This window comes from Siphateles boraxobius, unplaced genomic scaffold, assembly GCF_051911475.1.
Source record: "Siphateles boraxobius isolate OS27281-9 unplaced genomic scaffold, OSU_SipBor_1 16, whole genome shotgun sequence".
NCBI lineage: Eukaryota > Metazoa > Chordata > Actinopteri > Cypriniformes > Leuciscidae > Siphateles > Siphateles boraxobius.
The window spans coordinates 2,303,945-2,316,644 of record NW_027508766.1 but is presented as its reverse complement, the minus strand read 5'-3'; the positions used below and the strand labels follow the sequence as shown (position 1 = coordinate 2,316,644).

The window sequence follows — 12,700 nt, the reverse complement described above, 5'->3', positions numbered from 1 at the left end:
CTTAATTTAAAATATGTATATGAATTCCTTTAAATTAAAGGAAGCAGAATTGCAATTCAATAGAAATTCGAATTGTAATTCTAGATCCTGTTTTTGACATCAATTCAAATTCAATTCAAATTCAAGAATTGAATTGGAATTTAGGAGTCATTCTCAATTCAATTCTGAATTGTGCACAAGCCTGCACAATATACATTTCTTATTATAATCAACGTAGAAATAATTTTGTTACATTATAGGTGTCTTTACTGTGAGTTTTGATCAATTTAATGCATCCTTGCTGAATAAAACTAATTAATTTCTTTAAAAAAAGAAATCCTACTGACCCCAAACTTTTGAACGGTAGAGTATATATTGTGCAGATTTTTGCAGAATTTAGAGTAGGTTTAATGATTACTAATTATTTATTATGTTAATTATTATTATTCATTATTATTATTTGTGTTTACATAATGTGTGTACTGTGTATAATTATTTTGTATATATAAAAAACACACACATCCATGTATATATTTAAGAAATATTTGCATGTATAAACTATATATTTTTATATAAATATTTTATATATAAATAAAATATATGCAAGCATATTGTAAAATATTATACATGCATGTGTGTGTATTTATATATTCAAAATAATTATACGCAGTACAATAGAATATATTATAATTTCATATATTATGTAAACACAAACGTTTTATTTTGGATGTGATTAATCATTTTACAGTCCTACTTTCAATAAGGTAGCTCAAATTTGATCAAATTTAAGTCCATTCTACAGATTTTCTCCAAATGAACAGTAGACATACCATTGCCAAACAACCTTAAATGCTCGTTATTTTAAAGTGTTGCTGATATCTACTTACTAATGATACTCTACGTGTAACATGAATCTAATTTGATCTCTTTCTCTCTTGTTCTTCAGCGTATTCACTATGGGAGAGGATGGGAACCTCTGATACCCAGGGCATATGTTGCCCTTTACCTGGGGGGAAGGGTGGTCTAGCGGGGGAGGGAGTCATACGGCCCACTAGACCCCTGTAGATGGGGTGGGAGGGAAGTGTTAGCTAAGGCACCAGTCGACGACACCTCGCCAAGCCAAACCAAAATAGGGAGGAAAGCTTTTTCATCATGTCATAACAATCAACCATGAGGCTGAAAACAAAATAAGTTGTTAGCGTTCATTCACCAGGGCACTTAATGTAACGGGACATCCAGGGGTTAAAAAAAAACAATGACATGAAGATATGTGTAAACTCTGTATTGTTGCACTCCTGACATAGGAAAGTGCCTGGAGACGAGCTCTGTAAGCTTAAAAAACAGGTTTTGTTTAATTTCTGGACCATATCATTTAGAGGGGTGGGTGTGATGTAAATCTCAACTGGACGCTAAGCATAAGTTCCTTTGCATGGGGTGATGTACGGTATAACCTGACTGCATGAAAGTGTGCAGACCGTATTTTGTGGGCCAGCTATGCACAGCCGTAGACAGTAAACATTCTAAAAACGTACCATATTTTAGACGCTTCGTCTGAAAGGTAACAACGTAACTAGAAATGGAAGTCCTCTCATATCATTGATAGTGAAAAGGTTTTCATCTTTAAACATTATTAAACTGGCAGTGATGCGAAGATAAAGGAATAAAATGGGAATAACTGCATAACTTTATTTATTATTTTCAAAGATTTGATTGGTAAATCACGTTAGCATGCGCAAAGCAAGAGAGAATATTAACACAGTGAAGATGTTTGAACAATTCAGATTTATTGCTCTGTACAAAGCTTTAATATCCCAGTCTCACTTTCCAGTGTGGCTTGACATGGATCCAAACTATTGAACCCTAAACACACATTTTGTTTATTTGAGACATCCACAATTTCTTTTTGCTTAGTTTGCTCAGAGCATGATTTTGAAGATGCTTGTAATATCTGTTTCGACTGATCAGGTTAATCTGGATGTTTAGTTGTTTGATTTGTGCATGTTGGTGGCCCAATGAGCAATCTGTTTTTCCTAGCCGATCCCCCCCCCCCCCCCCCCCCACACACACACACACAAACTAGTTTTAATAATGTGTTTTTTCCACACATACGCAATAGGTGACGTGTTTTCCATCCACATATTGCTTTTGTGACTTTTATTTAGTTCTGTTACCTCGTGCATGAAAAAAACGCCCCATGTTGTGTTGTGTGTAATCCTGGACAGTACAGTGCTTGTGGAGGCAGTATTTGTGTCCCTCATGTGAATAGTAGCCTTAAAATGTCTGAATGTATCCCACAGTGTGAGGATTTCGGTATTAAGAACTTTGTGCTTAAAAGTTGCTGCCACTTTAGAATCAGACAGACAAGACTGATGTTCATACTCATCTGGAGGCCCGTGGAATGGTTCTTTCAGGTATAAGTTAAGATCTGGATTCAAACTGAACCAGCTGAGAGGTCAGACTTTTAAGGATGCACGCAGAGAAATGTTTTATCATTGTAGATCTGAACACCATGGGATACTGTCAGGTGTTTCTGAGTCTGTGTTGTGCTGGTGTATTTATGCAAAGTGTTTTTATTTTCTTCAGTTTGTCTGTCACATTCCAGCTGTTTTACATTTGTAACCGATTAGAGAGGTCAGAGATTCTTCTGACAAAAAAAAATATGAAAAGAACAAACAAAGAAACAAGATTTAGGCAGATATTATTAATGTTAAGTGTGTCGTCTTACACTTATGAATGCTGCTATGTGTTGTAATTTTCTACTTGAATATTTTATGTTGTAGAGACCTCAGGAGGTATGTTTACTTTAATTTTTTTTAATGTATGCCTTTCTCTGCTGTTCAGTCTCCCATGTTTCATAATAATAATAATAATAGAGCAATTCACTCTAATCCATTCTGCTGCTGGTGAATATCCTTTCTAACTGGCATATTTTGCCAAGCTGTCTCCTCGTAAAGGAATGTAAACTTTTTTTTTTATTAGAGGAGATAAAATATCAGTTAGTTGACACTCATATAGATTCATGTGGGGATAATTTTGAAGAAACTGGCCGTTATGTATGTGAACACTTGTTATTTATGAAATATAAATGCAGTATATACTGTAACGCCTTGAAGTTAAACTTAAGTTTTCGGGGGGTAGGGGTATAAATACGGCCAAGAGACTTGGAGATTGCACAGTAATGAATCTAATTGTTTTACTTTTTTCTCTCTGGTTTTCTGTACAAAATGTAAAAATCTAAATGTTGTGTCCCCACCCTAGACTGCACCAACTGCTGTATAGTTATATGTGTGGAAATTAAGGAAATGTAATAATGAAGGAAACCTTTGCTCAAATGCTCCCTTTTTCTGGTCCGAGAGCAATTTTATTTATAGTGATTTTCAACTTTTATTTTATAATCTGATTTTGAAGAAAGATTAAAATATAGAAAGTAATCATTTTTAGGGGCCACCAAATATTTTGGATCATGCAAAGAATATATATTGTACTGTAGAAATTTTGTAATGATATTTGTATGACATTGTTATGGACGTGAGTTTGTTCTACTGCTTGGATCTGTACATTGATAAGAATAAACCCTTTTCAAAAATCACTGAGTATGTTATTTGTCCAATGAATTTCAAAGGTATTAAATATAAAGGTATATTGACTGGTATGGAAATGCAGGCACCGATTCAAATACATTTTTGTGTATGTTCTGCCCTTTTTTTTCTTTTTTGGGGGGGGGGGGGTGGGGGGGGGGTGATCTGTAATACTTAGAGATGCCTACTACTCAATTCATTTCTAAATATCCAACATTAAAGGTATTTGATTCATACATCAGTAACTCATTACATTGTGACCTTTCAGTGACATCTCTAATATAATATTTCCACAATTCGTAGTAAAATCTCATGATTATTATACCTTAACTCAGTGGGACATTTCTCCCAGTAGTATGTTCCTACACGATTGCATCATGGGAATGGAATTCTTGAAACCGCCACCAGCGTCGCTGTTTCTTTATGACAATTATCTCAATGAAATACTGAACAAGTGGAGGGGTGAAAGTACGCAAGTGAGGAGGTGGAGTCGTGTTCAGATCAGGGAGGAAAACCCAGCAGAAGAGCAGGAAAAAAGAGGAAAAAAACACCAGACACAACAACATCGGGGGGAGGACGGTGGTTTAACTGAGGCAATTCAAATTAAGAAAAGCGCCGCTGTGAAGAAGGGAGGACAGCAAGATGATAACGCCCTATTTCCTGGAAAATTTCTGGGTAGGTTGTTTATGTTGTGCTCTTATTTGGCTTTGCGGGTTAAAGACAACTCGTCAGCTCTATTCGTCTGTCATTCTTTACATTGGTATAATATGCTTGATTTATGGGGCTGTTCTTCGTGTTTTGTTTCACACCGGCAATTGTTGGGATAATACCGGTAAACCATGTTCGAGGCAAGCACGAGAGCATACTGGCCTGTTGCCCCTTCACTTTTCTCGGAGAATCCCGTCTAGCTAGACCGGGGATTGGGCCTCATTACATCCATCTGACAGACAGACCCCTACGTTCCACCTCCGTTTAATCTGATTGGCTGTCGGCAACATCTTGGAATGTAAATGATCCTATTCTGCAACACCATTGAATGTTACGGCTGTCAATCACAATGCTGTCCTGCTCTAGTTCTTCCGTAATGAAGTTAGACTGGAGGCCAGAATGTCTATATGCAGTTTTGTGTAGAGTTGTATTAATTCATTCATATGTGAAACATGTAATGATTAGTCCTCGTCTCTATTCGTGTTTATCGCTTTACTATCAAGTTTTACCTTATCAAAATATGCCTCCTTATCAGACTTATTTGTTTAAAGGGACACATTAGATACAAATTATGTCATAATTTACTCAACCCAAACATGTATGAGTTAAATACAACGCAAAATGCGATTTAAGGCAGAGGGTTAAAGTAATAGTACAACCAAAAATGAACATTCTGTCATCTTTTACCCACTCTCATGTCTTTTCAAACCTATATGGCTTTCTTTCTGCTGTGAAACTTAAAAGAAGGTATTTTGTATAATGTTTTAGGCCATTCAATGGAAGCAAATTTTCACCAAAATGGTTTGGTTGCCAGTTTTCTTTAAAATATCTACTTTTGTGTTCTGCAGAAGGTTTGGAATGACATAAGAGTGAGTAAATGACACATTGTTAATTTATGGTTGAACTGTAGGTTTAACAATCTGCATAACATCTAAGTTAGTCATACAGGTTTTGGAACAACATGAGGGCGATTAAAAGGACGGAATTTTCATTTTTGGGTCGACTTTCCATTTTTATGACTGACAGCCTTAGTCTATTTTCACTTTCATTGCATATTTTTCTATTAATAAAAGTTGAATATTTCCTTTAGCATGCCACAGAAGAAATATTCTTTTGGATTATCATTATCACTTTCAGTAGAATGAAGGTGTCTGCGTTCAGGTGTGATCATGCACAGTCTATCTTTATTATCTCTTACATTCCACAGACATCAAGAATCTAGTCACTATTTCCCCATTGTACAATAAAAGTTATTGAGGGTTTTTGTTCTGATTAAAGTTAATTAATTACCTAAGTGACAGAATTGATAAAGCCTAATGCAGTATGTGAGCATTCCAGAAGAATCATCTGCCGTATATGATCATGGTTTAACCAATAAACAGCATCTGACTGCCACATTGTGTTGAGCCGAGTAGGGTGAGAAAGTGTGCAGTTGGAAGCCATGACTGTCAAATTGGGTGATGGGGGAGATGAAGAGAGATGAGGGATTGCAGATCTGTGTAGTCTTGTTCTCAATCAGGTCTTTGTGTCGAGGCCTCAGTGAAACAGGGACGCCTATGATCAGCTGTGTGCTTGTAATGCAGGGCACAGACATACTGATACACACATATACCCCCCACACAGAGAGACACACTCCTTCACTGGAGCTGTCAAGCTCAAAACATTAATGCAGGGATGGGGAAGACTGCCAAAATAGTCTTGATATTGATCTGCCATGACATAATCATGTTTTGATATTAATCTTCTTTGCCCTCCAGCGTCTGCCGCCCACAGTTGTGACAACTTACCCTAAACCACCCACAACAAAGTGGTGTGTGAAGGAAACCTCTTAGTCTCGTTTCCTACAGATAAATACATGTAACCACAGATTTCCTCTCATGCTGAAGAGCACCGTGTGATTTTTTTTCTAGTGAGCTTTTGACCTTTGATGATATACATTCTCCTCTGTTGGTTTTGTTGGTGGTTGTTCAGACTTGTTACAGTCAGAAGACACCTGCTTACGGAAATGTATCCGGTTGAGTCATACTGCAGATATTACCTTTTAGTTTCTAAGTCTTCATGAGAACTCATTATTTTCTTTTTTTTGTGTGTATGGTTATGTTGGTCACTTGTAGAGTCTAAAACGTCAAAACAGATATTGATAACATTTACATTCACTTAATTTTCCAATTACATTTACAGTGATTCATTTAGCTTTTATTCAAAGCCAATTATAAATGTGGAATGTCAAAAGCAATTTGTCATACAGTCAACAGTATTGATAGTCTACAATGCCATGTTTAGTGAAAACTAGATAGTGAAATGCAGAACAGAACTGAAAGAGATTTTTTAAAAATAAATAGGAGTTATTAAGGTCTATATTTTGTTTGCCTTTATTCTGGAAAGAACATATACATGCTCTTTGGATATTGTTACAACCTGCTCGTTTAAAGGGATAGTTGACCCAAAAATGAACATCCTGTCAGTATTTACTCACCCTCATGTTGTTCCAACCCCGTAAGACTTTCGTTCATCTTCGGAACACGAATTAAGATATTTTTGGTGAATTCTGAGAGCTGGCTCACTCCTTCATAGGCTGCTAGGTAATTGATGATTGACTGCAAGAAAAGTTAGTAAAGACATCAAAAATTAGCAGCCTATGAAGTGAGCCAGCTCTCAGATTTTATTTTAATTATAAACACAAGTCTAGGGATAGTCAGGGAAACAAATAAATAACAAATATAATAACCACAACTAAGCTACATGATATAAGAAATGCATAAGAAACAAATGAGAAAGAAGTCAGTAAGATGTTACATCCTGGTCAAGAGACACTCCTGGGAGAAAGAGAAACTATTCCCTGCGAAGGGTCAATTAGGCCTAACTCTTTTAATTAGCGGTGTAACGGCACACAGAAGTCACAGTTCGGTACATACCTCGGTTTTGGGTCACGGTTTGATACACGTTAGGAACATTTACATGTCCAACCCATATTCATAACATGATTTTGTCTCATTATGACAGTGGAAACAACTTAACATACTCCATCATTTATGGTCATACAGAGATGAGTAAGGCATCATCGAAACTGTAAATGTTCTATTTTGTTTGTGTAGCCTACACTCAAAATAAAAACAAAACATTGCTAACTGTATTCGTCGTCTGACTGTATGCACCAAACCGTGACGCCCGTACCGTGAAGGTTCGGGATGAATACATGTACTGTTACACCCCTACTTTTTTTAATCCAATCACTGCGCTGTATTGTGCGTGACATAGCATTACAGTGTCATCATGACAATTTAATGTTAATCAAACGAACAAAGGGCAAAAAGAAAATCACTCACTGCTCTTGACTGAATAACTTTTGTAACTTTAAATGTAAGGATTAATCTGTATTGTTGTAATTTGTTTATTTGTTCTTATTTCATTACTGACTGTTTACTTGTCTTTTTTATAAATTCCATTCAAAGCTTGAAATCAGGCATGTGCTTTGTGTAAGAAGAAATTGTGTAAGAAAATTGCCCCTTTGCCTTTGTAAAAACAAAAATGCATTGCTTGAGCAAACATCTAGGTGAGATAACTATAATATTTTAGAAAAATGTCTAAATTAAGAATAACCATCGCACACCTGCAGGTAATAGATAGGTGCGTTACAGAGAAGACCAAAAAAACAAACAAAAGGCAATACATTCAAAAAGTATCAAAAAAAATATTTATTTGCAACGTTTCGGTCTCATGACCTTCATCAGGCATATACAACATACTGTTCAAGCTCAATCACTTTTAAAATGATATCATGACCAATCACTGTGAAGACCCATCATGAAAAATGTCTAAAAATATAGAAAAGACATTTTAATATACTCTTTTTAAGGTCTGTAAATGTGCCATTGGACATCTTTGTTTTTAATGCATTTGAGTGCGTTATATTTCCATTGATCCAGAATGCTCTGCATCTGTAGGACAGATGTCCCGACTAACAGAGGCAGATCGCCCCACTTAAACAGGGAGATCTCAGAAGGCCATGTGAAGGAATCAAAGCTGTGGTGAAAGGGATTCAGCTGAACTTTGACTCTATGTCTAGATGTTTTGCTCTGCTCGTTGTTGATTTACCATACAGTGTTTGCTCTCAGATTGGCATTGTGATTTTCAGGAACTGAGCTACTGTAATAAGTCATTCCGTGTCAAATCAACCAAATTTCGGAAACTTCCCCGAGTCAAATTTTTATTTTGTTAATATTTTTTCTGTAGAAAGACAAACATAAATAGTGATGAAAGCCAAAATATTAAATGTCATGGATATGTATTTACTTAGTAATCCAGTATTCTGTAGAGCGGGTCAAAAAAAAAGAGATTTGGAGCCAAATTACAGGGGGGTAAAAATTACTTTTGAAAGATGGCAGCATCATTATTTTATTTTTACTTAAAGATTGGTAGGTCTTTTAGTAAAATCTGTTTACTTTAGCAAACTGTGTTGCATTATATGCCAACTGTGACCGTTCGGAAATGGAAAAAAGCATGCCTTGTGTTTGCATGCCTGTAACTCAAGAAGTATTAAAGATATCTTAATATCCTTTTAGATTCTGGTTCTTAACAAACTTTTCTTTTGTTATTTTCATTTTAAAGGGCCTCGATGGTTCAATGCCAGAGATATGGGGATCTTAATGCGGCTCCATGAGTATATTGGTCTATTGTACACATTTACAGTGGTCAAAAACCAAAAAAAGCCAATATTTATTTCTTTTAAAGAAGAATATCTGAAGAACAAATAATGTTGACACTAGAAATGTTTCTAAATTTTTTCCATCAAAACAATTGCATAGAACATACCTGTCGGAGTGCCAAAATATTATTTTTCCAAAGTCTGCATGCCTGTAACTTTATTCAAGAATTCAAGATATGTTAATATCGTACTAGATTCTCATTCTTGATAAACTTTCCTTTTGAAATCTTCATTTTCAAGGCCCTATAGTTGAATTTTACCCATTTTCAGTAATCGAAAACAAAATGTGATTCACTTTGCACACAGCTGATGCTTATTGTATTTAAAGATGAATGTCTGAAGAATAACTAATGTTTAACCTAGAAATGTACCTTGTTTTCCTCTATCAAAAGAGCTGCATACAACATAACTCTGAGAACCAAAAATCCACTGAAAATGGAGCAGCTCTTAATATTCACTGGGCCGTTAAAGATAAAATATGATAGAGCAATAATATGAACAATGAAAGTAACAGTAGCTCTTACAATACATTTAAACAAACATATGTTTGTAATATGTCAGGAAATGTCTATTTGCCAACCAATTTGATTCATATTCTTTTGGTTTCTCTACGCGATATTTTTAAAAATAAAAAATGCAATGAAATGCAGGTAAAAATGCAGAGTGTGTGTGTTTGCAGTCAAGGTCTTTGCATATAATCTCTGTACTGGGAACCTCAACCAGTTCGTGAAACCAGTTGTCCTATTTAATCCAAGCACACACATTTGTACCTTCATGTCTTGTCCTGTGTGTTTTGGCTTTAAAATATGAATTCTGTTTTCTTAGTCCCGAGCCAGATTGTGGTTTAAAGTTAACACCCTCACAGAAACACAAACATACACAAAGGCACAACACACCACATTAGAGTCAGCAAGCATTTTCCAATGCTCAATTTAGCAACTTCCACCTACATGTTTTGTTCCTCATCCACTGTATGTCTCGTCTTTATCGGACTTCTCTGAACATCAATGATTTATTGCAGGCCAGACATAGTTTTGACAATGGCATTGTGAGTTACTGTGAGATTTTGTTTTCAGAAAATAAATGTGATAGTTATGTGGTCTTATGTTTGTACTTGAATAATAGATACTAAACACAAAATGTCATTTTCTGTGACTATGAAGCAGTTTATGATTGGTTGTCTATTGCTAAACATTTTGCTGTAGCATTCGGCACATCGTTTTACTGTTTACATTTCACATCCCAAGTGTAAAACGTTGCTGAACCCAAGGTTAAAACTAGCCTTTACCCGTGGTTTAAAAAGAGTTTAACCCAAGTTAAGTGTAGTGTCATCATGTTAAAGATTAGGCACAAAAAAAGTCACATAAGCTGTCTGGACCAATCACAGAACAAACTGGCATGCAAGGAGCTGACGCCCAAAGCGTTTTCCTGAGTTTGTTGTTATTTTCCTATTTTGTATTTTTCAATATCACTGCATTCCTCGCCTCGTCACTTCTGTAGCGCTTGGCTTTCCTGTCGCTGTTCTTTCAACACACAATTGAATTGAACAATCTCACAGGAAACACACAACGCATGATATTTGCTGTGTCCACAAAAGCTGATGTGGAAGTCACACACAGTATAAACCTGAGATGAGAGTTGTTTACTCTATCATGTTGATGTGTTTCTGCATAGTTGTTGATCATATCAATCTAACATGCTTTCTAGATTCTTCTCTGAAATACTCCACCAAGCTGCTTTTAAAATGAACTATATTCTGTGGAGGTACACCACTGTTCTGTAAGATATATATATATATATATATATATATATATATATATTATTTTTTTTATAAGAAATTACTACTTTTTTAAATTCCGTAAGATGCAGTAAATGATCGAGTGACAGTGATCGAATGTTCTTAAATACTGTTCTTTTGAACTTTATTCATCAAAGAATCCTGAAAAATTACTGTTTCCACGAAAAATATTAAGCAGCGCAGCTATTTTCAACTTTGATCATGAATAAGAAATGTTTCTTGAACAGCAATTCAGCAAATTATTTCTAAAGGATCATGTGACATTGAAGACTGGGGTAATGCTGCTGAAAATTCAGTTGTGCCACCACAGGAATAAATGACAAAAATGTATTCAAGTAGAGAACGTTGTGTTTATTAACATTGTTATATTTTAACATTTATATATTATTTTAAATTATGATAATGTGTCACAATATTACTGTTTTACTGTATTTTTTAATGCTGCCTTGGTGAGCATAAAAAACTTATTTCAAAAAATATTTTAATAAATCTTCCTGACCCCAAACTTTTAAATTGTAATAACTACATTATGAATAGGTTATGAATAGATGAACATTTTCTTCTTCTTGTGCTTTTCTTTGAATCACTGGTTGAACTCTCGTGGTGTGCCAGATATCTGTGTTTTCACAGTTGGCTTTCGAGAAATGATAGTAAAATAGATTACAGTTTAGCTTGTTTTGGGTTGGTTGATTAATCTGATGTATTAGATGTATTAGAGCATATGATTGATTATGTCCCTTGATAGATAACAGATACGTTTAGTCACTCAGAACAGATATTCTTAGTGTGTGTGTGCGTGCGTGCGTGCGTGTTTGTGTGTGTGTGTGTTTCTGTCATTACAAAATTAGAGGAGGGATCAGACCTCGCTTCAGATCTAAATTATGCATTAGTTTAGCGCTTGCATTTTTAAAACTCTGATATCGGACACTTGTAGCGCATTGTAACCATGGTTACTAACCCTAACTGCACAGTTCAGATCAACCTTACAGCATTGACTTTCTCTCGAACGGGCAAAAATATGGAAAGTATGTTGCGGATGAACATGGTGGACCAGTCTGCTTTAAGAAGCCAGCTAGATGCCATTCAGACCATGGCAGCAATGATTGTTGAGAAACCTAAAGTGGTAAACAAATGCCAGCATCAGTGATGACATGCAATCTGGCTCTATTTCTTAACATTGTTTCTTGTTTTGTTTTGTTAGAGAAAAATATAGTTATGTTGATCAAATGCAGTTGATTTTTAATGAATTTGTTCTTTTTGGCAGGGCGATAAAAACAATGGATTTGATCTACTGTACCACAACATGAAACATGGCCAGATATCCAGCAAGGAGCTGTCAGACTTCATCAGAGAAAGGTAAAACTGTAATTTTTTGTTTGTTTTTGAGGGGATGAGGGGAGTTCCCTCAAAGTCTAATGTTACATTGTATTCATTACAGCCTGTCATACTTTAGACATTCATCTTTTATTAAAAAAAATGCACGGTTAGCAGTTGTTATTAAAAATTGTTTTCGTTCTTTGATATAAAGTTTAAATCAAATCACATATCAGATTAAAAAATATAAATGTTGAAATTAGAGATGTTGCCTTGACGACTAACTAAAATAAAATAGTTGTATTAAAATGACTAAAACTAAAACCAACAAAAATAAATTATAGCTAAATAAAAATATTACAAAACCAAAAGGTAAAAAAATACAAATAAATGGAAACTGAAAATATTAAATTAATTTAAAATATGAATAAATACTATAAGACTATATAAATAATACTCAAATTAGCACTATGTGAATTATGAAATCACCACTAGTTTTATCTGTCATATACCCACTTAGCATATACACAAGAAGCACACATTTATTCGTGTTTTTTTTTTTTACTTGTCCGACTCATTCTTTTTTTTAACTGCAGAAACCACATTTAATCTGATCAA

General features: G+C 35.0%; 2 protein-coding genes across 6 annotated transcripts in view; both read left to right on the top strand.

Moving 5' to 3' along the window:
- Positions 1 to 3,568, top strand: part of tnpo1 (transportin 1) — a 34,886-nt gene extending 31,318 nt beyond the window's left edge. For both annotated transcript variants that reach the window (XR_013204123.1, XM_077231096.1), the window contains one exon: positions 926 to 3,568. The gene's annotated coding sequence lies outside the window, so the exon portion shown is untranslated. The remainder of the gene's footprint in view (positions 1 to 925) is intronic.
- A 350-nt stretch (positions 3,569 to 3,918) lies between these two features.
- fcho2 (FCH and mu domain containing endocytic adaptor 2) overlaps positions 3,919 to 12,700 on the top strand; it is a 48,750-nt gene continuing 39,968 nt past the window's right edge. For 2 of the 4 annotated variants that reach the window (XM_077231098.1, XM_077231099.1), the window contains exons 1-2: positions 3,919 to 4,232; positions 12,033 to 12,124. In XM_077231098.1, coding sequence (XP_077087213.1) covers positions 4,200 to 4,232; positions 12,033 to 12,124 — 125 coding nt within the window. In that variant the 5' untranslated portion in view covers positions 3,919 to 4,199. The remainder of the gene's footprint in view (positions 4,233 to 12,032; positions 12,125 to 12,700) is intronic. The other 2 variants (XM_077231100.1, XM_077231097.1) reach the window with 2 other exon arrangements.